We start from the raw sequence: 26,127 nt of genomic DNA, 5'->3' as shown, positions 1-26,127 counted from the left end.
ACATTTTCTTAAAACAGGACTCAAGGTGGCTTGCCATTAGGCAGGATGAACCTGCCATTTCATAACATAAATTTTGGATATTATGAAAAGGCAGCAAACAGTACCGTTTGCTTTGCTGCTTAATTTGCTATTCTTCCATTTGTACTGCTAAGTACAGAGAGAAGCACTTCTGGATTTTCTGCCTCGTGTGCCAGAACAACGTGGCTGGCTTTGGGCACTGTGCATCTTGACTTGGGCAGGAGGAAAGTGTGTCATAAACTGCTCTATCTCAAACAGCAAAATGTCTCAGACCTGCCCTGGGGAAAGCATTCAAAAAGAGTGTGAATGAAATGATCTTGTCCTGAAAATTTTGAATTCAGTAGCATACGTCTGCTGAATCCCACTGTTCAGTCAAAATTGGCAAAACCTTACTCTTGCAGCCTGCGTAGATTCTAAAAAACTGATTTGAAAGGATGGACAAACCCTCTGGAGCAGGTTTTTGGTTTTGTAGTGGTATCTAGTAGTCAGGTGAGGAGAAGAAAAGACTGTGCTCTGCTGGTTTTGATACAGAATTGGATCTTAACCTTAACTTGGCTGTCTGAGATTCCCTGACTCAGGAACAGAAAAAGGCTATGTCTGCTGCTCCAAATTTTAGCAGAAACTCATATTTCCCTTGTTTACAAAGTATAGTCTTTGTGCTTTGAAAGCTGAAATAATTTTTCCAGCTTCCTGAAGTACCCATTTAATCTTGTGAATGCAGGAGAAAGATCACTATTGGCTGGACAATATTATCAAGAAATGTTTGGTGAATTTTTTAACAATAGGCAAAAGTCAGATTGACCTTGGCACAGTAAAAAAAAAAAACCTATACCTATTCAGATCTGAAGTATGATGAGATGCAAAAGAGGTGAGGGACATTAGAGAACTGTGCTCATAACTGTGGTTTCTCCATCTTCCTATTTTGCCTCACCAATGTTTTGTTTTAGGCTGGTGGCAAGAAGTCTTTAATCGATCTAGACTACATAAAAACCTCTGTTTACAACAGAATGTTCCCATGTTTCCTTTCATACACAGGAGCAAATTTGTTGGCTTTGTTTGCGAGTCACAGCAATAATAAAACCCAAAGCAGATGAATGGATGGAGCAGAATGCATTTTTAAAAAGGAGGCCTAAAAGGTTAGCAGGAAATGTTTTGCAGTTCATTAAAAATGAAAAACCCAAAACACCCCATAATCTTAAAAGCTTTGTATAAATAACACTACTTAGGTTTTCTAAATAGTAAAATATTATGTTACAGTGTTCTGTCTGAAAATAGCTTCTGTATTTTAAATCAGTGAGTTTTGAAAAAATAATTCTCCTAGAGACTGCAGTAAATAAAATAAACTTTAAAAATGTACATTGCTAAATGAGAACAAATGTCAGATGGACATACCAGTAATTTGTCGTTAAAAGCAAGTTACTGTCCATGCATTTACATTCATTGCAATAAGGCAGGGGTGGCAACTTCAAAGGGCTATGTGAGTAGCTGGGAATCCATTTCTGGTTTCATAAAACCCTCTTTTTTGAGACTGTTGGAGCAAAAGAGAGCTAGTGTGGTATAGTGATTAGAACGTTGGACTAAGACTCTGGAGACCAGGGTACAAATCTCCACTCAGCCAGGGAAACCCACTGGGCATGTTACACTCTCTCAGCCTCAGAGAAGGGCAATAGCAAACCCCTTCTGGACAAATCTTGCCAAGAAAATGCTGTGATAAGTTCACCGTTGGGTTGCCACAAGTCAGAAAGAACTTGGAGGCACACAAAAATAAAACAAATAAAAGGCAAAACAGGGTGGGCATTTATCTCACTTTTAAATAGAACTGGCACTCCTGGATGATTCCAGGAATAGAAACTCTCATTTGTGTGAAAAAACATTTTAAAAAGATGGGTCATGGGGGTGGGGGCTAGGAAGGGCAATTTGACTTCCGTTCAAGCCAAAGAATGTGCCTCAGCACTGAATGGGAACGGCTTGGTGCCGGGCAATGGAATGGGGCCATTTTGAGGACACTTTGGCGTGCGGTAAAATGTGTTTTTTCTTGGACTCGCATGGGCACGAGCGTCCACTTCCTATGCCCATAATTGGGGGGGGGGGGGAATGTGTCCAATAAGGTCCTTAGACTCAATCCAAGAGACCAAAGAGGGATCTGAGCAGAGCAGTGGAGGAGAGGGGGTCTTGGAGATATCTCATTCATAAGATCACCATGATTCAAGGTTGACATGAAGACACCTAACAACAACAAACACCTGTTGCAAGGTTATCCTCCCTTTTGGGAAAGGGATTGTGCAATAGAAAAATATTTCCCATGGATTGCACCTTAATAAAACAGTGACCTCTTTGAATGAGAATAATTCAGCCTAATAACAGTACTGATATGAAACTAAAGCCCATGGCATATAGTGCTTTGTGCTTCTCTAGTAAAAGCACTGTTGGGAATTCCAACCCATGGAATTCTTTTTCTCAGTGGACAGCTTCCATATTATTTACAGTAGAATAGTTCTTTCAAGTGGAGAGAGAAAAGGTTTGAATCCACACCACATCATGATCTATTCATGGTTTTTACAAATATTTTATGGTTTGCATAATCTTTTGAATGTTAATATTTTTAGCATTTAATGTTTTAAACTAAATTATTTCATTCTTTTTAGATAACTTTATATTATACTTTTATCAAAAATTTTGTATAGTTTTTACCCTATTATTCTTATTTCTGTTACTACACTTATTACTTTTTAATTCTTTTCTAGGTGGTATCTCACCTTTGCTTCACTGGAGCACATACCAATTTGAACATGAATGCTTCCTTGTTTTTAACAAAGTGGTAAACTTCAGTATGGCTTTTCCCTGCCCATTCCCAAAATCATCAGTTGCATGCAGATGGGACACTATGCTCTGCCATTAGGATAAAGTAGGATATGGTGATGTCAAAAGGCCTTTTGGTTTATATAGTTGCAAAGAATGTTGCAGAGCACTAGCCAAAAGGGCAACCTAGAATACTTTTTCATAAATACCACGTATCGAACTGCACATGTCTAAAAACAATCTTCCCTCCCCAGTTTTGCTGTTTAAGACACTGACAACTTATAGCTTGCAAATAAAGTACCTTGCTGAGTTGAGCTAAAAAAACAATATCTGCCTTCCTTACTCTATCCACATTATAGAGTCATCATGATTGTCATCTCTTGTGTCCTCTCTTTATGTATTCCTTACTGTAAGATGTAATCTTAAATGGAATGAATAAAAACAAAACAAGAATACAGGTGCAGCTAATGGCCGGAAAAATGATAGCAACTTTTCCTCTGCTGGTGCCTCTGTGACAAAAAGAGAGGCAGTACAAGAGCATTCATAGCTATGCTCCACTGTATAATTACACCACAATGCCCCATTAAAGGTTCCACTTCATAACAACAACTTTCTGTATCCAGTACGATTATTACAACTACTATTACAACTAGCCATCTATTTCAAGAGATAATACTAGTAATTAGGGAGGTTTCTCATTATGGGTTATTATTAGGTGGCAGATGCTCAGCAATAACTCTTGCTGGCAGCGTTAGAGAGTTATTTTCATTAACAGCAACAATATTTTCTTCCTATACAAACAAAATACACACATACACACACACAAAATCAACCACGTGTATTAATTAAAATATTGTAGTGTCTTATTATGAGGGCCAGCATGATGTAGTGGTTTGAGCACCATACTATGATGCTGGCCGACCAAGGCTCGAATCTCTGCTCAGCCATGAAAATCCAATTATTATTATTATTATTATTATTATTATTATTATTAAACTTTATTTATATAGTGCTGTAGGTTTACACAGCGCTGTACATACAATAAAAAAATTGATAAAAATGAAAACTGCCAATGGTGTACATTCTACAGGACAATAACAAAATACATATAAAACAATAGATAATAATACAAGATAGCATTAAATAAAACAAGCAAGCAAAAAATTAAAAACATTGATTGCAAACCTTCAGCAAGTCACACACTCTCAGCCTCAGAGAAGAGCAGTGGAAGAAAGTTGCCATGAATACCCCATGATAGGAACGCCTTAGGGTTGTGATAAGTTGGAAATTACTTGAAGGCACACAAAAACAACAACAACTTTTTATGTTTTGGCCCTATTTCTGCCTGCTTTTCAGAATAACATCTTAAAGGAAAAACATGAATACAGGAGACAGTTGCTCCTTTTAGGTCTACATATATTCCAAATGTCCTATTCACCAGAGACAATGATTTTTTTCTTAAAATTGGTTGTGGCAAATCATTATCTTTAAAAAGCGACTTACTGCTCCTGAATTGAATTCTAATTTGGGCTGCATCGGGATCCTATTGCATGGATTTTTGCCACTGCAGCCACTGGGTGGGTGCAGCCCATGTAACTTCCGGACAGAATCTGAGTTCAGCTGGCTGATTTGCAAAGCTGGCTTCCTGACTTATTGCACAGCTTTAAAAAGTGACTTACCACTCAGTTAATTTGGACTAACTGACAGGATGCCAGCCATAGGTGAGCTATTTAGTACACCCCCCCCCCCACACACACATCTATTGAAATCCACCCTCTCATGGCCATTATTGCTTGGAGGAGAGCAGACGGATTGAAGTAGCATCTGCTATGTTGCCACAGCTAAACGATAAGTGATGCCATCATTTGCCAGGGTCTTTGGAGAGTTCAGTGGTTGAGGCAATCAGTTTGCAACTGGCTACCGGGACATAGCCAGATGTTTCTGCAATTCCAACTAATCCTCCACCTGACTCTCCTCCAGGCACAAATAGCCATGGGTAGCGGTTTCAGTGGCTCTGTAGAAGGTCTGAGGGGGCTTTGATCACTGTGGAGGTTTGTCAGCCACCCAAGATTTCTAAGCAATGTGTTGGCTTTGATCACTGTGGAAGAGAATAGCAGCCTCTGCAGCAGCCAAAAATAAATATATGCAGACATAGGATTAATTTATGTTAATGTGTTATGCCTGTATGTATGCTACTAACAGGATGCCAGCCATAGTGTGTGTGTATGTGTTTGTGTGTGTGTGATGTTGAAATAACAGCTGAGCCATTTACTGCAAGATAGATGGAGAAACACAATCAGTCTGCAAATCTCAAGGTCCTTTCCCTTCCCAGAATATAGCATCTTCAGATTTGAGCAATGTTTCTTTTCAAGATTACAAAACTAAGGTGGAATCCTTGATGTCAATATTTGGTGGAGGCTTAGAAATAGGAAGTAAACGGACCAAATGCCACATTTGATAACCCCCTTCTGTACCATAAAGCCTTATGTAATGGCAATCCTGATATATTATCTCTGAGCAATAATCTCATGTGAATATGATGCTGTGTTAGGGCACTGGTCAAAAACTAGTCCAGTCCATAAAATGAGATGAGCACAAGACCCCAGAGGATTTATCAACATTCAAAATGTATATTATCCAGTGACCAAGAGTGGAATGCACATTGCTGGGTTCCTGTATTAAATACTTTGAACACATAACAAAGCTAGGCAGGTATGGTTTAGAGTAAAACGGCAGCATACTCAAATCTTTTAAAGGAAATATTGCTTTTTAATAACATTGCGCTAATCTACATTGCAGGAGTAATGCAGTTTGACACTGCTTTAATTGTCATGCTTAATGCTATGGAATTCTGGGATTTATAGTTTTGTGAGATATTTACACTTTTCTCTCAGAGAGCTCTGGTGGCACAACAAACCAAATCCCAGGATTCTGCAGCATTGAGCTATAATGGTTAAAATGGTGTCAAATTGGACTGTTTCTTCAGTGCAGGTGCAGCCTGCATTTCCTGCATAGAAAACAGAATTCAATCATAGTAGAACTGGAAATAAGAGACCTACAAAATGCACATTTTATACTGGGATCTTTTTTATGAAGAGAGGGGAGAAGGAATTAAGAACTTTGTTGCCATTGAGTCTTCAAGTTGATTCTTATGGTGACCTTATCAGATGGTTTTCTTGGTAGGTTTTTAACGGAGGAGCTTAACAATTGTCTTCCTCTAAAGGCTAGCACTGCAGAAATAATCTTGTTTGACACCACTTTGACTGCCATGGCTCAGTGCTATGGAATTCTGGGAACTATAGTTTTGTGAGATATTTAGCCTTTCTGTCAGGGAGCTCTGGTGCCATAGAACAGAGCCATGGAAATTAAAGTGGTGTCAAACTAGATTATTTCTGCAGTGCAGATGCATCATGAGAGAGTGTGACTTGCCCAAGGTCACCCAGTGGGTATCCATGGGTGAGCAGGGATTTGAACTCTGGTCTTCTGGAGTTCTAGTCCAACACTCAAACCACTACACCATGCTGGCTTTTCTGCTCTAATAAAAACTACCCAGAAAACAAGGCTATGGACTAAAACCAGTAATGAGTTGCACAAAACACTGTAGATGTCTAAAAAGCTTGACTCCAGAAATTATTGGTGTAAAATTACGTGTCTCCTGTGAAAGGAAGACATTGCTTAGAAATCTTGGGTGGCTGAATTGCTGGAGACCTCATGAGTGATAAAGAAATGGCTGTCTCAGTTTCATAATGGGGAGAGATGAGCAGGCTGCTTCTTAGCTTTCTGTGTGGGTACGTGGAGATAAAATTGCCAAAGTAGCTCTAGCTTTAAGAATAATTGACTGAAGTGCCTTGGGGCTCTCCATGGATTCTGAAGAATAAGAAATATTATCTGATGAGTAGAATATGTGCTTTCTGCAATCAAAAGGTTAACAGAATATTTTTGATGTGAGATTGCCTTTTGGAAAATTCAGGTTGTAGGCCAAGGTTTTTTAGTCTGTATTTTAAAAAATGAGGACTAATGAACCTATTAGGCTAAAGCCGAGAATTTTCACCAGCAAATGCAGTTCCAATACAGAATTACACATGATGTTGCCACCACCTCAAAAAACAATTATCTTTACCTTTTCAAGCAATGCCCTAGTCAAAGGATTTTCCAAGGCAGTACAGATCAGAGCAATGGAAATTGACCTCTGCAGTGCTTTCTACACTTTCATCATGCCACATTTGCTTCTTTCAAAGTGGTGATTGGCAATAAATTGTCAGGGATGTTGGGCATTTGTATATGTATAAACATTGTAGTTCATTGCAACTGTAGTTCATTGCAACCACTGCACCATTAGGGCTCCTAACTATAAACATTGTAGTTAGGAGCCCTGGTGGTGCAGTGGTTGAATGCCTGCACTGCAGCCACTCACTCAAAACCATAAGGTTGCGAGTTCAATACCAGCAAAAGGGCTCAAGCTTGACTCAGGCTTGCATCCTTCCAAGGTCGCTAAAATGAGTACCCATTTTGTTGGGGGCAATTAGCTTAAAATTTGTAAACCGCTTAGGGAGTGCTTAAGTGCACTGATACGTGGTATAGAAATGTACTTGCTATTGCTATTGTAGTTGTGATGCTACATTGTGAATCCTGTCATGGTCCCCCCCAATCTCTACTTACTAGGAAGCAGATGCTGCAGTTGATGGGGCTTTGCTCCTCTGTTGCTTAGGAAGCAACTGACTGATGGTCCCAGTGCCTCCCTTGAGCAATCCCAGTGTGACCGGCAGAAACAGGAGCCTTGTTGCAATTCCTCCTTGTACTGAAGATTGTTCACATGCAGGGGTTGGGTGGGATTGTCAGCCAGCTGCTTCCAGAGGGACTTAGGAATGGACCACTATTGATTCCAGTGGCTGCTTCCCAGTAAGTGGAGATCTGAAGACTTTCACGGTCCATAGATAGCCCGTAAACTAGGGCTATGTAAGAATATGAAGCAATCACGAGTGCATAACTCTAGGTTACACATTTGTAACTGCCCAATAGGGTTCTGTTTATTATATTTAACAACTGCATCAAAAAAAAATGACCCCTTCCCCCAATTATACAGTTGCAAAGAAGTCAGTTCTCAGTATCCAAGGGTGTGTTTCTGAGTGAAAGGTTTGGGAATGCCATTTAATTCTCAAACTTACAACAACTTTCTGGTTTGTTGTGGCACCAGAGCTCTCTGACAGAGAAAGCTAAATGTCTCACAAAACTACAGTTCCCCGAATTTCATAGTACTGAGCCATGACAGTGAAAGAGGTATCAAATTGGATTATTTCTGCAGTGCAGATGCAGTCTAAGGCAGACTAGACAGTGGCAAGGGATGAGGGGAGTTGCAGGTCCTCATCTGGAAGGGTCACAAGTTGCCTTCTCACCCCTGATGTAGATGTCCTGGGTTAATCAAAACCCTGGTGGTGGTTGGTAAACACACACTTACACACATACTATGCTGGGTCACCATGTACTGGCTGCTTCTTCACCAGCCTACATCTGATGTAGATGGCATTTTGGCATCACTGCGTGAAGAATATGAAAGCTAGGGTGGTTCTGGATAAGAGCTTGTTTTGCCTTAGTTTTATAATTCATTAATGTTGCTGTGAGAGGTTGCCTGGAGATTTTAAAGGCAACACAAAAATGAATGAAAAGTTGGAATGCACTATGCAGTAAACAACCCAACCTCCCTTTTTTATTTCAGAATTGTTCCACATAATTGGGTTTCTGTGTAGCCCAAGATAAATGTATAAACAAACGAACATACACAAAATCGGGGCTCTAGATACATTTTTCTAAAACTCTCTCCAAGAGGGAAAAGTCCTTTTCATTTTCAATTCTTTCTTACTAAGTTTCTTTTGTGGACTGCAGATTCATATTAATAAGAGACTAGGAATTACTTACTTTTTATTTATTTATTTTTAAAACATAACTAAACAAAGTCTCTGTGGAAGGTTCTGTAGTGGCTTAATTAATATTCCAGAATAAATATTCAGATAAAGTACCTAAATTTCCTGCAGGGCTGGCCCCACACTTTTTGCTTCTTGAAGTGTAAGAGCAAATGGCAAATGACATGCTCTCAGCCTCAGGGAAAGGCAAAGCCAAACCTCCTCTGAGCAACTCTTGCCAAGAAAACCCCATGACAAGGTTGCATTATGGTTGCCATGAGGTGGAAACAACTTGAAGGCATGCTACAACAATAAATTTATGCACACACACATTTGCTTGCATTCTTGCATTCATTTTGAATGTAGTTGTTTTTCTGCCTCACCTAAAATTGGGGCTGGGGCTACAAACAGAATTTCCCCCATTTATTTCCAATCCTGTCCAATGATTCTTAGTGAACCCATATGTCTGTGTTGCAGAGAAACTCATTCTGCCCATGGAGCAACTCTTTCAATAAAGTCATAAGCACTATGCAATTCAATATGAATTACCTCTGAGGGAGCCCTGGTGGCACAGTGGTTAAGTGCCTGTACTGCAGCCACAACACTGTGAGTTCAATCCTGAGGGGCTCCAAGGTCAACTCAGCCTTCCATCCTTTCGTAGGTTGGTAAAATTAGTACCCTTGTTGGGGGGGAATTGTCTTACATGTTGTAAACTACTTAGAGACTTCTTGGTTCAGTATGAAGCCATACAGAAATGTAAATGCTATTGCTATTTTGGTAAGTCCTATTCAGGTCAATCAGCAGGTGGCTAAAGGATTGCAGTCTTGGGCTGGCATCCTTTTAGTGAATGTAGTTGCTATTTAGGCACTTTGTTGTTGTTGCTTTTGTGTATCTTCCAGTAATTTACAACTTATGGCAAAAATAAGGTGACTCTATCACTGGGTTTTCTTGGTTAGATATGTTCAGAGGGGGTTTGCCTTTGTCTTCCTCTTATGCTGAAAGAGTGTGACTTTCCCATGATCACCAAATGGGTTTCCATGACCAAGAAGAAATTCAGACCCTCACCTCCTAGAGTCCTAAGGCTACTACAGGCTAGTACAGCATGCAGAATCTTTAGTCAGTGAATACCCAAGGGTAAACCCATCATATACCGGACTATGCCTTTTTGTTGTGGTTATTGCGGAGATTGGTATTACTTCCCACCTTCTGCCATGATCAAAATCCCCTCAAATGCTCATGGTTTTACTGTGATAATCCTCCTGAATGGACATGCCATGGCTTGAGGATAATGTGTGTGTGTGTGGGGGGGAGGGGGCCTGGATTAGGGAAATGTCTGGCAATAGGTTTTATAACCAGACTCAAACCAATAGCATCATGTGCAAAGACCCTAGTGGATCTGAGTGAAAGATGTCATTGGTGTTGTTTTGTTTATGTTCTCTGATGTTACCAACCATAAAATAGCTATTCAAGGGCTATTGCAAAAAAACCATGAGGGTGGTGAGCAAGGACTCTTACCAGAATTCTGCTTATGGAACTCTTGCACTACAATGGGCAATGTACAAGGTTGGCTTTCGTGTGTTAGATAGATAAGTACCAAGTATGCCTGTCAAAAATGCAAAGCTCTTTAACTATTAAAACAGGAAGAAAAAGATAACATTGCTACACTTATGTGATATGAAGACCAAATAATCACAACAAACACTCTCAAGGTACCCTGCTGAGAATTTTGCCCTTCTGCTCAAATGCTTCTCCAAATTTGCCTACCAATGTTTTCTGGCACTCAATTATTTCATAGCTGGAAGGAATTTTCTTCAGTTTTGAATTTTCAAAACTTAAAGTCAACTTTTAGAAACATTAACAGGTATTAAAAGCAGTGCCTCTTGGGGCCATTTGTGGAAATAATTTAAATGTTACTACTGTTTTCCCAGATATGAATGCAGCTATATTTTTATTTACATTGGTCTTCATCTTCTCCATCCCAGCAAAAAGCAATCTATGGGGCAAAACAGATGGCCCTAAAGGAGTGGCAGGATGCCGCCCTTGAGAAAGCCAGATTGGTGCAGCAGCAGCCGCATGCTGCAGCCCCGGTCTGGACAGCTTCTGGTCCAAAAGTGGAAAAGGTCTGCTCCTATTTGGGGTGAAAAAAAAAGCTGCCCCTTCATCTCTAGAGCCAGCTTTTCACTTGCTCTGGGTCTAGTGGCATCTGAGGGCTAGCTGGCTCTGAGGCCAGTGGTGCCACACCCCCAAGTAACCCAAAAGCCGACTGGTGTGTAATTGCCAGTGTGGCTTTGTGGCGACTCGGGGGTGTGGTGTGTCTAAACACCATGCCCTCAAGTCAGCTAGAAGCCAGCTTTACCAGGCTGTCTGTTTTGGCCCTAGGTCAGTGAGGCTGAAAGACAATGGATTTACTTTCAGACTTCCCAATGAACTTTGGAGCTAGGCATTGTGGTAGATGAGTGGGAATAGAAAATGGTAGTTTCCACATCCAGCCCAATACTCCAACTCTACCTATCAGCCCTATTTGCTGTCCTCCAGATGTGTTGGACCAAAGACCCCATCATTCCCAGTCAGCACATCCAATGGCCAAGCTGGCTGGTGATATTGGGAGTTGTGGTACATTTGAGTGCCATTAATCATTTCAGTGAACAATGATCAGTTTTATCTGGATTGCCGCCAGTATATTTGGGTACCAGACAGTGGCGTTCCCACACTGTGTGACACCAGGTGTGAGGGTAGGGTTTCCAGGGGGTGGGGCTTCTGGCCCCAGATTTCTGATGGGGTTTCTGGAGTAGGGGTGCATGGGAACACTTGCATGGGCTGGAGGGGCACCCCTGTGGCTCCAGTGCAGGGTTGAGGAGAGCCTCAAGAGCACCCAGATGGGGCCTAGGTGTACCCACACCAGACTGAGGAGAGCCAATGCAGCCTCAAGAGCACTTGGGCGGGGTCTAGGACTGGGGAGAGCCAGCATGGACCCAAAGAGCTCCCACAATAGGCGGAACAGTGCCTGTGTGGCCAAAACAGCACTGGTGGGGGGCTGGGAGCTGACCTGGTGTCACCCCTTCTGAGGTGTCACTCGGTCTGCTCCGCACCCCCTGTACTCTGCAGTGACACTACTGGTTCCAGGTAGGGGAAAGTTGCATATAGTAATTTCTCCATATGAGTTCTCTCACTTCTAGATTTTTAAAATAAAAAAATCCCTGTCAAACTGAGTTTAATACAAAGTCCCATTAAACATTTCAGTGAACAATGCTTAGTTTTATCTGGACTGCCACCAGTATATTTGGCTCACAATTAAGGCTTTTGGAAGGTGGTGAAAAGGTACTGCTGGCTAGGAGTGAGGCAGTGAATAATAGCATGAAACAGGGACATTAAACCAAATCTTTCCCATTCTTTTTGTTATTCTGGCAGTTGATATAAAGATCTGGGCCAACTAAAGCCTTTGTTTAAATCTGTTGCTTGGCATTCTGTTCACTTCTATTCCTGTTTGTTTGAAGTATAACTTTCTTGAACATAGAGATATCAGAATTATATTTGGGCATACATACACTCATGAGAGAATTTACTTTTCCATGTTACAATTCCACCTCTTCTCCACACCTATTTGCAAAGTGGCAGTAGGGGAAAAATATACAGTCTGCAAGGAAGGTCCCACGGTGAGTGCTGTTGAGGGTTAAATCCTTAACATCTCAGGGTATGGGTGATTGCCTCACAACCTTTGCAGATGGACTAGAGTCTAGATAGGTTGTCAGAAAAGGGAGTATAGAAGAAGTGTTTGGAAAGATGGTCTTTATTTAAATGAGTATAAGAAGGACACTCACAAGGCTGAATAATCCATGAATGGGCATGCTAGCTGTGTTAAATGAAAGTTTGGTACAACTAAGGGAGGCTGCAAACACTCCAAATAAGGCACTCCTGTAGTGTAAGCTCTTTAATGGCCCACCCAACACTATGGTGGGCAGCAGTGCAAACTGGCTTTTCCCATTCAGGGAAAGCACACATGCAATGGATGTGGTTCCTCAGATGAAATGCCAGCTGGAAGTATCCAGACATAGACTGGATAGTGTCAGGCTGTGGGACCACCAGGCCTGATATCAACTGGTTTACAGAGAGGAAAATGATTATTCCTCTTTCATCCTAACCATTCATATCTCTGGAGGGATCAGGGCTTTGGTTATTTTTTTTTTAAATTAAATGATATAAACATTGGCCTGCCGAAATACGTCTCCTTCTCCTGTTCTCTTAGTCACCATTGTTGCATTTTAACACACAGGAGATTATCTCACTGGCTGTTTTCTCCTGATCTGGGCATGGGCTGAGACTGTGTATAAATTGATGTTATCGCACAGTTCCATGCCCAGATCAGAGTCATCCTGTACCCAATCGGGACATCTCCTGTACTTAGCTAGAAATGGTACTTTTTCATACATTGTTAAGTATGGGAGAAGTCCCAATCGGATACGGGACATCTCCAATATGGGCATGGAGCTGTGCGATAACATCTGTTTATAAATAGTCTCAGCCCGTGCCCAGATCAAGAGAAAAAGCCGTGCAGTAATCTCCATGCTTTTCAGTCAGTCTGGCTCCAGCACTGAAAGTGAACTTGCTTGTGGGAGAAATAAGGCTCAAGCTCAAGAACTCAAAGGAGTAATGTACCAAAGGGTTAAGGTGCATATGTTTCACTGCAACTGGGGCTCCTATACTTTGGGCATATTATGAGATGACACAATTCACTGGAAAAGCCAATAATACTGGGAAAAAGGAAAGCAGCAAGAAAAGAGGATATTCACAGGTGGATTAGCTCAATAATGGAAGCTATAGCTCTGAGTTTGCAAAACATGAGCATAGCTGTTAATAACTGAAGTGCTTGTCTCTCATTCATGAGACAAAGCTGTTTTGATATCAGATAATAAAATGATATTGTGTTGTAATACATTGTAAAACTTGGCCTTTGCCCCCATTAAGGTAGCATGTATCCTTTTCATCTTCAGGATAGCTTTCTACTTTTCGGGTTCAAACCCCAGCTACACTTCTCCAGCCATTTTCATCCCCTGAGCCCTGAGCTAATCAGATTGGAGGGTGACATTGTAAGGACCTTAAGGCAACACTGTGGTGGTGTAATAGTCAAAATACGGTTCTTACATGCAGCCCATAGAATTGTTTTCAGTCACTGAAATGTACTGGTATAGAAACTGAATTGCATATACCTCTAAGGCAGCAGGAATGCTGTTAAACACAGATGGGTAAGAATTACATTTCAGTTTTATTTTTTAAAATAAGAATTTATCAACAACCATAAATATTTTCATATTCTAGAAGGAAAGAATCTGCAGTTTTAGAAACCTGACTGTGACAGAAACAAGATCAATCAATTTATATCTGATCAATCAATTTATATCTATGTGTGTTTCCCTGTGTATTCATCCATGTTGGTTCTGGATTAGAGTTGCAATTACTTTTCCCTGAAGGTGTCCTCTTATTTTATGCCTATACAGCAGGTAGACACAATATTGTCCATTTCATACTCAGAATTGCAGTATCTGTAGAATTTGGCAGATTCTGACAGAGGAGGACATTCATTTCAGTTTGCTTTTGAAGACATTATCAAAATTCACAAATGCCTTCAGGACAAAAAAGATTGGTTTTAAAAAAATAATAAAATATGGGAGAAAGTGAAATAAACAGCTTTCCCCCTCTAAATTATCTGTCTTGCACAGCTATATCGGCTAAATGGTTTTTAATTCACTAATGCACCTCTTTGGCTTTCTGGTTGTCTGACAGAAACATTGAAATATTGGCATGACATTTAGTATGCAATAGTCCCATGTGTCTGAAGAAGGAAGGGCATCAGTATACATAAATTCATCAGCATAATAATGTCTTCGGGGATTCCTCCTTTTTAAAAGGGAGAGGAAAATAATTATACATATATCCTTACCTGACCATGGCAAGACACCCAGATAAAAAAGAGGCAAGCAGGTGAGAATGATATTCTGCTCATTATATCTTAAAACAACCCAGGCATCACAAGGCACATGAATAAAACACAAGAAACAGTGCTGGAATATACGGATTCAGAAATATAATCTCAGAAGACTGGTAACTATGTTAGAAGTAATAATATCCATTGCTACTAATACATGGGAAGTGAGGGAGATGGCAAATCATTACAATATTCCAAAAGGTAGACAGACGATGGAAACACACTGATATTTCCTTCTATACTTTTATTCCCCTTGCAATAAAACCTATGGCGTACATTTGAGGACATCTGTGACAATGGTAACTGTTTCACTGAAAATTACTGAGACTAGTTGCAACTACCTTTTTATGGTATGCATATCACATTGGATTTACATTGTATACAAAATATAAACTAAGATTGCAAAAGCCACAGAGAAAAAGAGGCAGTAGTGTCTTTAAAGTCATATGTTGAGAGAAAGTAGGCTACATTAAGGATTGATAGATTCTTGTGCTGAGACATCCAGAATGGAAAAAGCTCAAAAAAGAGATAGTGGAAAGTAGTCAAAGCTAATCTGCAGACTGATACACAGAAGACAGACTAGAGTAGTCCCAGTGAATCGATTAGTGAATACATCAACACATAGTTAAATCCCACTGGTTTGAAAGGTTTACTCATGTTGGGAATGATAATAAGATTTAGGCCCAAATCAGTCAAATATAGCATGGTCATTATTTTGGGGTGTAATATTTGTAAGTAATGGAGACACCAGCCCTACTCCCTTGTTAAACTTCTGCTTCTTTAATGCAAATATGCTGAGCTGCCTCCAAAACCCAATTGTTTGTGTGTTTTTCTAAAAAGAAAAACAATACAGTAAATTTCATATGTCACAACACTGTCACAAAGATGGAATGTTTAGAAGAAATTGGCACTACTTTGGGGAGATGCAGGCTAAGGAATGGAATGCAATAAAATTTAATATCATGAAGCAGCTCTCCTGGAAAAATAGCCACATGTGTTTCTGCTAGACTAAATTTGTCGATATGTGCTTGTTTAAAAACGTGTAAGAAATCCTACAGACAACATCTCTCCTGGAACAGCAGGGGACATGATACTGCTCATCACATCTTGCTTTTTGTTTTTTAAAATTGGCAGCATCCCTGCAAATGAATATTCATATCCACACGAGTTCCCTCTGTCTTCTATGTTCAGTACAACAGAGATCATTAACACAGCACTGATAATATTCTACCAGTTACCAGCAGGCTCCCACAAAAGACAATAATTGGCAAACCACAGGAGAAGCACATTCAGGTCTATGGGGAGGTTTTAAGTCCCAGACACAAGGCAAGCTCAGATTTTTGAATTTTTCCATCCTTATTGACATCACAATGGCGAAGCAGGATCTGACGGAACTTGTCCAGATCTGTTCCACTAATGCTGGGCTACAAAGGAGGGGAAAGGAGACATATTTTTAGAAGACAAAATATTACTTCTCAATAGCAGTAGAGTTAGGTAATCTTAGGTCCAAAACACACTGCAAAAATAATCCAGTTTGGGATTACTTTAACTGCCTTGGCTCAGTGCTAGGGAATCCTGGAAATTGTACTTCATTGTGGCATCAGAGCTCTCTGGCGTTTATCACACGGAGGTTTTTGGGGATTTTTGCAGCTCAGATCTGGGGTGACTATGGGTCCAAGATGCGAATTCATGTCATAACATGAATGTGTTGTCAGACGAGATTCCTTTCTATGGGCGCTCCTTCTGTGGGGCTTCTGCAGTGATTCCAAAATGACCCCTCGTTTTGGTGAAATCGGAAAAAAGGTGAATTCACAGAATTCGCTTTCAGGCTTACTTCGATTTCACTCCGAATTGGTCTGGTGTGGAAGATCACTCCGATGTCGCCCCCCTTGGCCCCCTGCGTCCTGCTCCTTCATCCCCCCCTCCTCCTTCATGCCATCTCGTCCTGTCTGCCACCTATCACATCATCCCCTGCCTGCTCCTGCATCCCCATCTCGTCCTCTCTGCCACCTATCCCATCATCCCCTGACTGCTCCTGCATCCCCATCTCATCCTCTCTGCCAGTCTGCCACCTATCCCATCACCCCCTGACTGCTTCTTCAGCCTGATGAAAGATGACAGCTAAGGAGGCGGCAGGGAAGGAAGACAGTGTCCAGAGCCCCACTGAGCATGCACAAGGGTCCAAATTTGAATGCAAGAGTCCAAATTCAAATCGTTAAATCCACATGGTATGCACCGGTGTGGTAATACAATTTGCACTCACTGTGCTTTGCATGAATCCGCATCATGTGACTTGCCTTGGATTCGATTCCCCCTCCATTTGGAAGGACAACGGAAGGGCAAGCAGGGGTGATATAACATTCACGTTACAATGTGAATTTGCATAGCTGAACCAGGAGTCACCCTGGATCTAGAAGGCTAAATATCTCACAAAATTACAGTTCCCAGAATTCCCTAGCACTGAGCCAGGACAGTTAAAGTGGTCTCAAACTGGATTATTTCTGCAGTGTGTTCAGGACCTCAGATTCTGGGCATCTAGAGCATTGATTTATCTTTTAAACAGGTTGCACCCCACTGCCAACATATAACACACAAAAGGCCAAATTTTCAAAATTGAGAACCAGTCCAATCTCATTTCCCCCCATAAAAATGTGGTTTGTGTGACTCCTAGAAGGAGCCAGGAAGCAGAAAACTGGCTCCCAGCCCCATTAATGTTGCTCATCCCTACACTAAAGGATCACATGCAAAGTGGTGAGCAAACATCCTTAAAAGTAACTGAGAAGAACCTAAAAACAATGAGAAAATTAAAACCATAAAATATAACAGTAATCAAAACCATTAGTAGAATACTTAAAAAGGAAAAGGAGTAATGAATGGGAAATAATGGGTCTGTGATCCTGCCTGGATGCACTCTCTATCTTCTCTAAACATGATTCTTGTCAAATGAAATGTAATATTAGTATATTATTTGCAGACAAAACTATGGTTGGGTGTGTGTGTGTGACAAGGATGATGCAAGAAACAGACATTATGATCAAAGTCCTACAGGACTTCTTCCTACAGAGCTCTGAAGGGTTTCCATTCAGTTCTCTGATTGAGAATGCTTTATGCTCCAGATGGCTTTTTTCTTTGTGTATGTGAGGAATATTCTTTTTATCACTGAAAAGAATGGAGTAGTTCATCGTACCTGGGAATCTATCTGCAGATCACAGCTCCCACATACTGCCATAACTGGGTCACTATATTTAAAAGTATAAATGCTGAATTTCTACATCCCTAGCACAGTGCTCTTCCCATGCAGTTCTATATTTTCCCCTCACCTTGGAAGTTGTCCAGGGTGGGACTATTGTTGCTGCTTGTTGTTGTTGTTCTTGTTGTGTGCCTTCAAGTCATTTACTTATGGCAACCCTATCATGGGGTTTTCTTGGCAAGTTTCTTCAGAGGGGGTTTGCCATTGCCATCCTCTGAGGCTGAAAGAATGTGATTTGCCCATTGTCACCCAATGGGGTTTACCAAGCCAGGATTTAAACTCTGGCCTCCAGAGTCATAGTTGAATGCTCACACCACTACACCACACTGGGTGCTGCTTACAGGGAGGTAATTTAGCTGGTCTTGGTTCTGAGGAGAAGAAAATGAAGATGCATTCACAGAAAGTGTGCAGTCTCCTTTCCTTTACCACAGGAACCCTGGCCAGCTGCATCCTTTTCATCTGAACACCTTTTCCTCTTTATCTGTAAGCCTACAGACCCTCCCAAGGCAGCTGCTAGGGGAGGAAGGTTTTGGGTATAGATTAGCTCATTATACCTCATTCAAAAAGAGAGATACACATGCATAACTCACACTTGTATGCACATGTGTCACTAACTGGGTCCCACTCAATGAGAGCTAAATCCATACCATAACTTTTAAAAATCACTATTACTAGTTTGTCCAGGTACACAATTAAGAAAGAGACATTTTCCTATCTTTTTTTTACTTTTTTGCATACAAAATATTCAATCAAATATTTGTTTTATGATGTGTGCCTTTATGCTACTGAACTAAAATACTGGCAGCGGGTAGGCTTTGGGGTACTTTTGAACTCTATGACTCTAGACAATGCTTCTCACAAAAGCCTGAAAGAAACAAAACATGAATTGAATAATTAGCAAGTCACCTTGACAAGTTCCATCATATCTTTTACAAATCCATCCACTTCTGGGCCTTCCAGTGCTCCTGTCTTACTCTGGAATATAGAAAAATCACACAGTTTTGCAGACTCAAAATGCATTGTACACAAACAATTTCCTGCCACTCCTCTTTCTATCAGCCTCCCAAACTATAAGCTTACTAGTGTCCTATGTCAAATGAGAAAGCAACTACAGTACATATTTGTTCTTTTCCAAATAAGACTCTCATGGTATTTGCACTACCCATCTTATTTGTCCTTTTAAATTGATGTGTGTTTTAACCAATGTGTTTAACTGAGGTTGTTTGTTAATTGTTGTTGTCCCTCACCTCGATCCATGGGGAGAGGTGGGTAAGAAATAAATGTATTATTATTATTATTATTATTATTATTATTATTATTATTACATATAGGTTGGTCATTAGAGATGATTTAACAGAGGAAAATATGACACCTGTTGACAGAGGAAAATATGACACCTGTGGCCCTGTTTCTCCTAATTTCTACTATAACAGATGGACAGACACATAGATTTTACAGTTCATACAACATGTTAGGAACTGTCCAGTGTATTGTGATATCTTCTTTGTAGCAAGAACTTTTTTCTATCCAACGCACTGAGATAGCAGCAGGTATAAGTTACTATATATGTACTATACCTATATCTACATAAGTCCATAGGAACATAGGCTGAATACATGGAAGATCAACCAAGTTAAGGAAAGAGCCAAAGACAATATGAATAACTAATGTTTTACATACTCTGTTGCTAATCATGTCAAAATTAGGGAAAGTTTCACTGGCTTACTCAAGTAATTTGAATTATTGATAGGCATACATTTGCTGACATGTTTGCTGACAGAGTACAGGTTGGAAGTGATGCATTGCTGATGGAAGCTTTCATATGGATCTATCAGAAATTTCTGGCTCCAAATTACCACCACATTCCTGTCTTTGGGAAAGTATCAAATAGTCAGGAAAAACATCAGGGTATGACTATAAGATCTAAGGAAGGGAACCCAAAGGCTTCTCATAACACTCAGCTTGGGAGCATCAAGGGGAGGTCACCCCATTATAAGATGGCCACCCAACTATTTTCTCAGCAGATCATTCAAGTAAGTCATCTTCATTTGTGAACTGGGCAAAACAATCCTGCATAGCCAACATGACATTAACATGATTTTTTTTATTGTCAGGAAGGTTTACAACAGTATCCATTTGACAGCAGTGAGTGAGTGAGATCACATCTTCATGAGCACACTATCTATCTTACACAACAGAGATAAATTGTGCAAGTCAGTTTTGCATCAAAGTCATGAGATAATTGTAAATAATTTCAAAATAAGGTATCTAAAATTTTAACAAATAAAGTATGGAAAAATTCAAAGTCATAGCTGTGTTCATCTGGAAAATCAGTATGCAAAGAGATTTTGTATCATCTTTGAGGCTAAATGAAAGAAAGAAGCTGGGGGAGCATGAGATTCTGTAAACTTGAATTTCCTTCCTCAGATGCATGGGGTGTCTTGCCATGGTCAGGTAAGGAACATTATCTTTCCAGGAGCTTGATTCTGTCTAGGGCAGGAGTGGGAATCATATGGTCCTTCAGCGGCAGACATTGGACTACAATGTCCAACATTCTTCACCTCCAGTGATGCTGTCTAGGACTGCTGGGACTTGCAGCCCACTGGGCATATAAAGTGAGGTATATCTCTGCGAGTCTGGATTGGATCAAGTTTCCTAGTCGTATTCGAATGAGTTCCATCATTCCCATTACAAAAGGGAGCAAACAGACTCAGTTTTTCTTGACCCATGTTCTCATTCCCATTGATAGTTCTCCATTGTATTTTGACGCAGACTTTTTTGTTCCCCATTCCCATTGCCTTTCTGGAACTGTTTTTTTTTACAGCTGTCAAGCACTTAGGCGATTAGACATCACAGTGACGTCTAATCCCCCCCTCATCTTCTTATCCCCCCTTCTTCTTCAAGCCACCCCAATATGCAGCAGCCAGCCACCCCTTTTCTGTCTCAAAAAAGGAAACAAGGCTGGATGCAGGAGCCACATACAGGGTTTGGGGTTTCTCTCTCTCTCTTTTTCCTATCTGCTCACAAATAGTTTTTGCCAGCCTCCCTTTCTCCATATCCCTTCTCCTCTTTCCTTTCTTTTCCCCTCCCTCTCCAAAAAACCTAGTTTAACTTTCTTCTTTTTTTAAAAAAGTTTTACACACCACTGGGAAAAGGCTAGGCGAATGGGGGAAAATGGCGTTGTGAATGCCAGGAAAGGACAAAGCTGGTGACACCCCTGGGACAGCCCCTTGAACATTGCTCCTCCCCCGATTCGGACACCCTTGTCATTCCCATTAATTTGCTGCGAATGAGACATGGCAGCTGGAAAAAAAAACCTCTGGAAAAGCGGTGTCAGGATAACCCAGGTTATCCACCACTGATTTGGGTTTTAGCTAGAGAAATGGATCAAAGTTGGATCGAACACGGATTCAAATGGGAACTATTTTCCTTAAACAAGGATCGAATGCGAGTTCAAATGGGAACAATGTTCCTATAATCCGATTCTTGATTCGATTTATAGCCCAGTGGGAATGGGGCTCATCTGGAGGGTTAGTGGAAAAAAGAGGAAAAGGATGGACATAAAATCTGGATGTGCTTATTTATATGCATAGCTTGAAATTCAGAATTAATTATTATCAAAGCCATAGCCTCCTTAAGGATAACTCTACAAAGCTTTGATGTGTTATTTGTAGACAGCAGAAGTCATTTATAAGAAATAATAGGTTACTTGCAATTAATTCCTTTTTGTAACTCTTTTTGTAGTGTAACTTTAACTTTTGGTTACTCTTTTAGTTGCAGGGTGTATGTGACCCCACTGCATAGATGTGTTTTGCCATATCATTCCTAAAAGGAACCAGAAGTAACTAGTTTAGCTGTTGCTGAATTATGGAAAAGCAAAAAGTAGGTGTAATATATTTCTTTTTAAAAGTAATGTTCCAGCCTCTGGAACTAATCAGTAATAACCCCAAGTCCAACTTACAACATCATAGTGTGCAAAGATTTTCTCAAAATCTCGCTTCCTCTCTTCTGCACTAGAAGCCTGGAGGGGGAAAAAGATATGGGTTTTAAGAAGCTGCCTTCAGAAAAGGAGGGCGGGGAGGCAACTAAATACGCTGAAAATTACTGCACTTACATCCAGTTTAAACTGAAGCAGAAAATTTTCCTGAAGAGCCAGGATCCTAAATGGAAAGATACAAATCATTATTTTCTCAAATAGCAACTCCACAGAGATATATAGTTCTCTTTAACAGATTTCATAAATGGGGAGTCTGGAAATTCAAGGGTACTGACAGTCATTTTTGGAAACACGCTTGTTGTGTAAAAAGGTTGCATCTCTCCCCTACCCCAGACTGAAGTTCTAAGTCTTTAGAAGCTACATGATAAAATTCCAACAGGGCACAGAGGGAACAACTGAAATAACTGCAGATTCAACAAGCACATTCTGAAGAAGCTGTTGAGCCCACAGTGACCAGATGTCATAGCTGCAAAGGAGGACAAGGTACCACACAATGTAAGACATTCCAGAAAAATGTAGGACAAAAGAAAAGTTAACACCTAGTAATAGAAATATAAATTTTGCTTCTTAGTCATGTTCAAAATTGAGGACATTTTTGAGTTCCTCCTAAACAGAAGGCTGAAATGTAGGGCATCTCCGGGAAAGGAAGGGCATCTGGTCATCCTGGCTGAGCCATTCAAGCCTACCTTGCCAGATCATTCAAATCCAGTCGTCCATCCTTGTTTTTGTCAAAGAGCTTCATCTAAAATGTAAGAGAGTTTTTAAAAATGTAAATTTTAGGTGACCTAGCAAAGAAACATAATGAAATGTTACTGTTCAGAGAGATACTGCCTGTACAGTTTTGAGTGTTGCAACATGAATTCATGAGGCAGTATGAAGTCCTTCTCAGATTTTTTTTCTAGGATATTTGGCCAAGGAGCATGCAGAGGAAGGAACTGGTGAAACCACCTGCGAACATTCCTTGCCTAAGAAAGCTTAATGAATTCCTGGGGTTGCCATAAATCAGTAGGTGACTTGAAGGTGTGTGTGTGCCACACACAAACACACACACATCGATTTTTGTTACTGTTGGTAAACACAAGAGCCAAGGGTTACTTTATTGAAACTGCAGGTATAACAATAATTAACTAGTCTGAGGGGCTTCAAGCTACATCGGAAACTACCAGAATTTACTTTCAAAAAGCAACTTCCCATACATAGTTAAGCCTCATGAGTAAATTTGGCATTGGCAAAGACTTTGCCTCAGCAGAAATGTCTTCTGGGTAGGAAAATCCAGGCACCAGAGTGCTCATCCTGATGACTAGAAGAGGCTTTTTCCTCTCTTGGCAATATATTCAGATTTTGCTTAATTATATTCTGATAGCTCCCATCCTGGCTGATTCACTTCTTAGTGCTATCACCCTCCTTTCCCAGCTACTATTGCAGGGCACAAGAAAATGAACATTTATTTTTCAGAAAGAAGGGAAGGCTGAGGAAGATATGGATTGAATGAAAGCATGAATAATTCATTGTAAAAGGGTGCTAAGAAACTGGATTTAATTTTTAAGTGGAGGTAGATGATTTGGCATATTACACAGATGGGTTGCAGTTCTAAAATATTCAGTACTGGGCTAGTATTTAACCTTTCTTTTATGAATGTTATCCCTTCCGTTATTATAATGCTCTGAAAAATCTCATGGCAGATATATTACCATTCATAACAATATTTTGCATAATGTCTCACCCACATGTCCTTTAAACATCAGGGTTCACTGTCCTAGCAGATAATTCCATCCATAAATGGATGTACACTTGCCACTTCCCCAGGGGATAGCACATACAGGGATGGTGCTACAGAGTTATTTTTCCTGCCCAAGATAAGCATTGCAAAAAAGCACTTTAGAGATGTGTGGTTTTATTCTGTGTTTACAAATACACATGCAGAGCATTAGCAGAGGCAAACTAACATTTCTAGAAGGCAGACTTTTGCACAGCCCCTGGGTGTTATCAAGTCTGGAATTTTATAAAAATACCTCCACAAATCCCTATCCCAAAATGCATCTGCGGAGGTAATCAGGTGGCTCTTCTTCCCTGACATCAAGTCCTGCATCTATAGTGTGAAGGTATATCTCCTTATGACCCTAATAGAAAGGCATTATGGGAGATGCCCCTGGCTGCCATGATCTGAAAGTAGAGAGACCACGTAGGCAGCAAGCCTTAGTTAGGAGTTGCAAACAAGAAAATTCCTTCACACCTATGAGACAGATTTATGATTGGGAGATGTTTCACAGATACAAGCCATTCCGGTTTCAATAGTTTTCCCATGGCAGAGGATGCCTATGGATCAAGTGATGTGTAAATTTGGTTTTGCTTTGATGCAGGACAACAACCTCAGCTGAGTATGTGACTAGGTACCTATTTAAGGTTCAGTTTTTCTTTTGTTCTGGGTTCCATGTTGGTGGCAGGCAGGCACTCTGTCAGTCTGCTTCTCCTGGCATGGTTCCATGCTCCCCTTTCCCCATTTCCTTTCATCGTGCTGCTGCATCTACCTTGATTCTGAGGGAAACTATCTCAGGCGAGTATTACCATTAGAAGGCCTTGTGTTCTCCCTCCACTTTTCCTCCCTTTCTTCTATTAGCCTTGAGTGATTGCATGAGTGAATGTATGTGTGTGAGTGTGTGTCCCCCTGTGCATCAATAAACTCGCTTAAAATTCAAAGACTTTGCCTTTGCGTCAGTTCCTGGAAACTCTGGTCCATTGGTATACAGGCTGGGATTTGGTCCAGAAAGGGTACTTGTAAGGAGCCCGATATTGGTGTGTTGAACTAATTAATATTCCCCAAAATTTGAGCAAATATCCTTACATGGGCCCAGAACTGCACCCCCAGTTTCAGCTAACTCCAGTTAATGCCTCTGCACCTTTTCAAATCAGCACATTGCATTATATTTTTATACTACATTTCTCAGAATCCACCAGGAAGTGTTGCTACGGGGGGTTATATATCTCTGCACAGGATTAGAATGTTTGCTCTGATCAGGAGCAGCAATGGGTTTTTATGGGAGACTTCTGCCATTCTACTTGAAAGGGTCAGTTATAGCAGTGTTCATCTTTGCTTGCATGTTACAAGAATAAGTATTGCTTTCATGTAACAAAAACTCATGTGTGCCCTCTTCCCTTGCCTGCTCTCCTACTCTTCTGCAATGGATATGAGGAAACTGGATATCTTTCTTTGCAGTTTAGATCAAACACAGTTTTCTGTGTCATCTGAACCTGAACTTATGGTATGGTCAGTAAAAAGAAGCCATCTCTAGAAATCATGTTTTTGAGTTAGCATGCATGTGTTTAATATTAATCATAGTTTGTCAGGATTTGGACAAATTGGCAAACTGCTGTTAATCTGAAATGAAAGAGAAAGTGTAAATACTCACAGCTCCATAAGGAGAGGGTACTTAACAAGCTTAGAAGGATAGGCTAGGCACCTTCTTGTCATGTTAAACTATGGTTTACTGCTACATTCAAATCAGGCCAATATAAGAAAAACACTTTTTTGCATGGGAGCTTCGTCCTCATAGCATCTTCTAATTTCACTGTGGTTTAGCCCTGAATACATTAAACCTGTGCCAGTTGCATGGTTTAATTCATCAGCAATTCAACCTGCTATATATGCCAGGGTCCAATAAGCAAAATGACTAAGGAGGCATCCAGAGAGATGAAGAGAAAGCAACAATCCCAAAATGTAGGAAACAGAGAGTTGATCCAGTCAATATACAGAAACATAATCCATAGATTTTTAAAAAATACGACCAAAGCTTTCTGTTATTCTGTGGACAAACCTGCCTTTTTATTCAATGGGAGAAATTGCATGGTTCAATGAAAAGCCATTGCTGACAGCCTGACAGATATTATCATAACTTATTATTCCAGTGAATGAATAATGATAACCTTCATTTGGATGTGATTATTTTGGCAACCTAGATAACGTGATTTGCAGATGAATAAACCACTGATTAGTTTTCCTTCCATGTGGCATTGACAAAATCTAGCTTTGTGAATGGCAGAATGCTTAACCAATGCATACTGGGGAGTTAGGGGTTTATGGACATTTTGGTTCACTTTATCTGAAGGGTTTTCAAGAGAACTTTTTTTAAAAAGGCCTAGGAGGTCAGATTTATGGAAGTAGTATTTAAAGGGATTTCGATTGTTATAG

At 40.4% G+C, this 26,127-nt stretch overlaps 1 protein-coding gene across 1 annotated transcript in view; it reads right to left on the bottom strand.

Annotated features, from left to right (window-relative positions):
* Positions 1-14,813: 14,813 nt before the first annotated feature.
* Positions 14,814-26,127, bottom strand: part of SCGN (secretagogin, EF-hand calcium binding protein) — a 31,316-nt gene continuing 20,002 nt past the window's right edge. The window contains exons 7-11 of the mRNA XM_089518826.1: positions 22,628-22,683; positions 22,059-22,104; positions 21,906-21,965; positions 18,851-18,919; positions 14,814-16,118 (exon numbers count right to left, since the gene is read on the bottom strand). Of these exons, the coding sequence (XP_089374952.1) occupies positions 15,990-16,118; positions 18,851-18,919; positions 21,906-21,965; positions 22,059-22,104; positions 22,628-22,683 (360 nt within the window). The 3' untranslated portion in view covers positions 14,814-15,989. The remainder of the gene's footprint in view (positions 16,119-18,850; positions 18,920-21,905; positions 21,966-22,058; positions 22,105-22,627; positions 22,684-26,127) is intronic.

Source organism: Sceloporus occidentalis, unplaced genomic scaffold (assembly GCF_023333645.1).
Source record: "Sceloporus occidentalis isolate IW3139 unplaced genomic scaffold, rSceOcc1.0.p SCAF_3, whole genome shotgun sequence".
NCBI lineage: Eukaryota > Metazoa > Chordata > Lepidosauria > Squamata > Phrynosomatidae > Sceloporus > Sceloporus occidentalis.
Note: the sequence above shows the minus strand (reverse complement) of the source record. Positions and strands in the feature narration are given on the sequence as shown.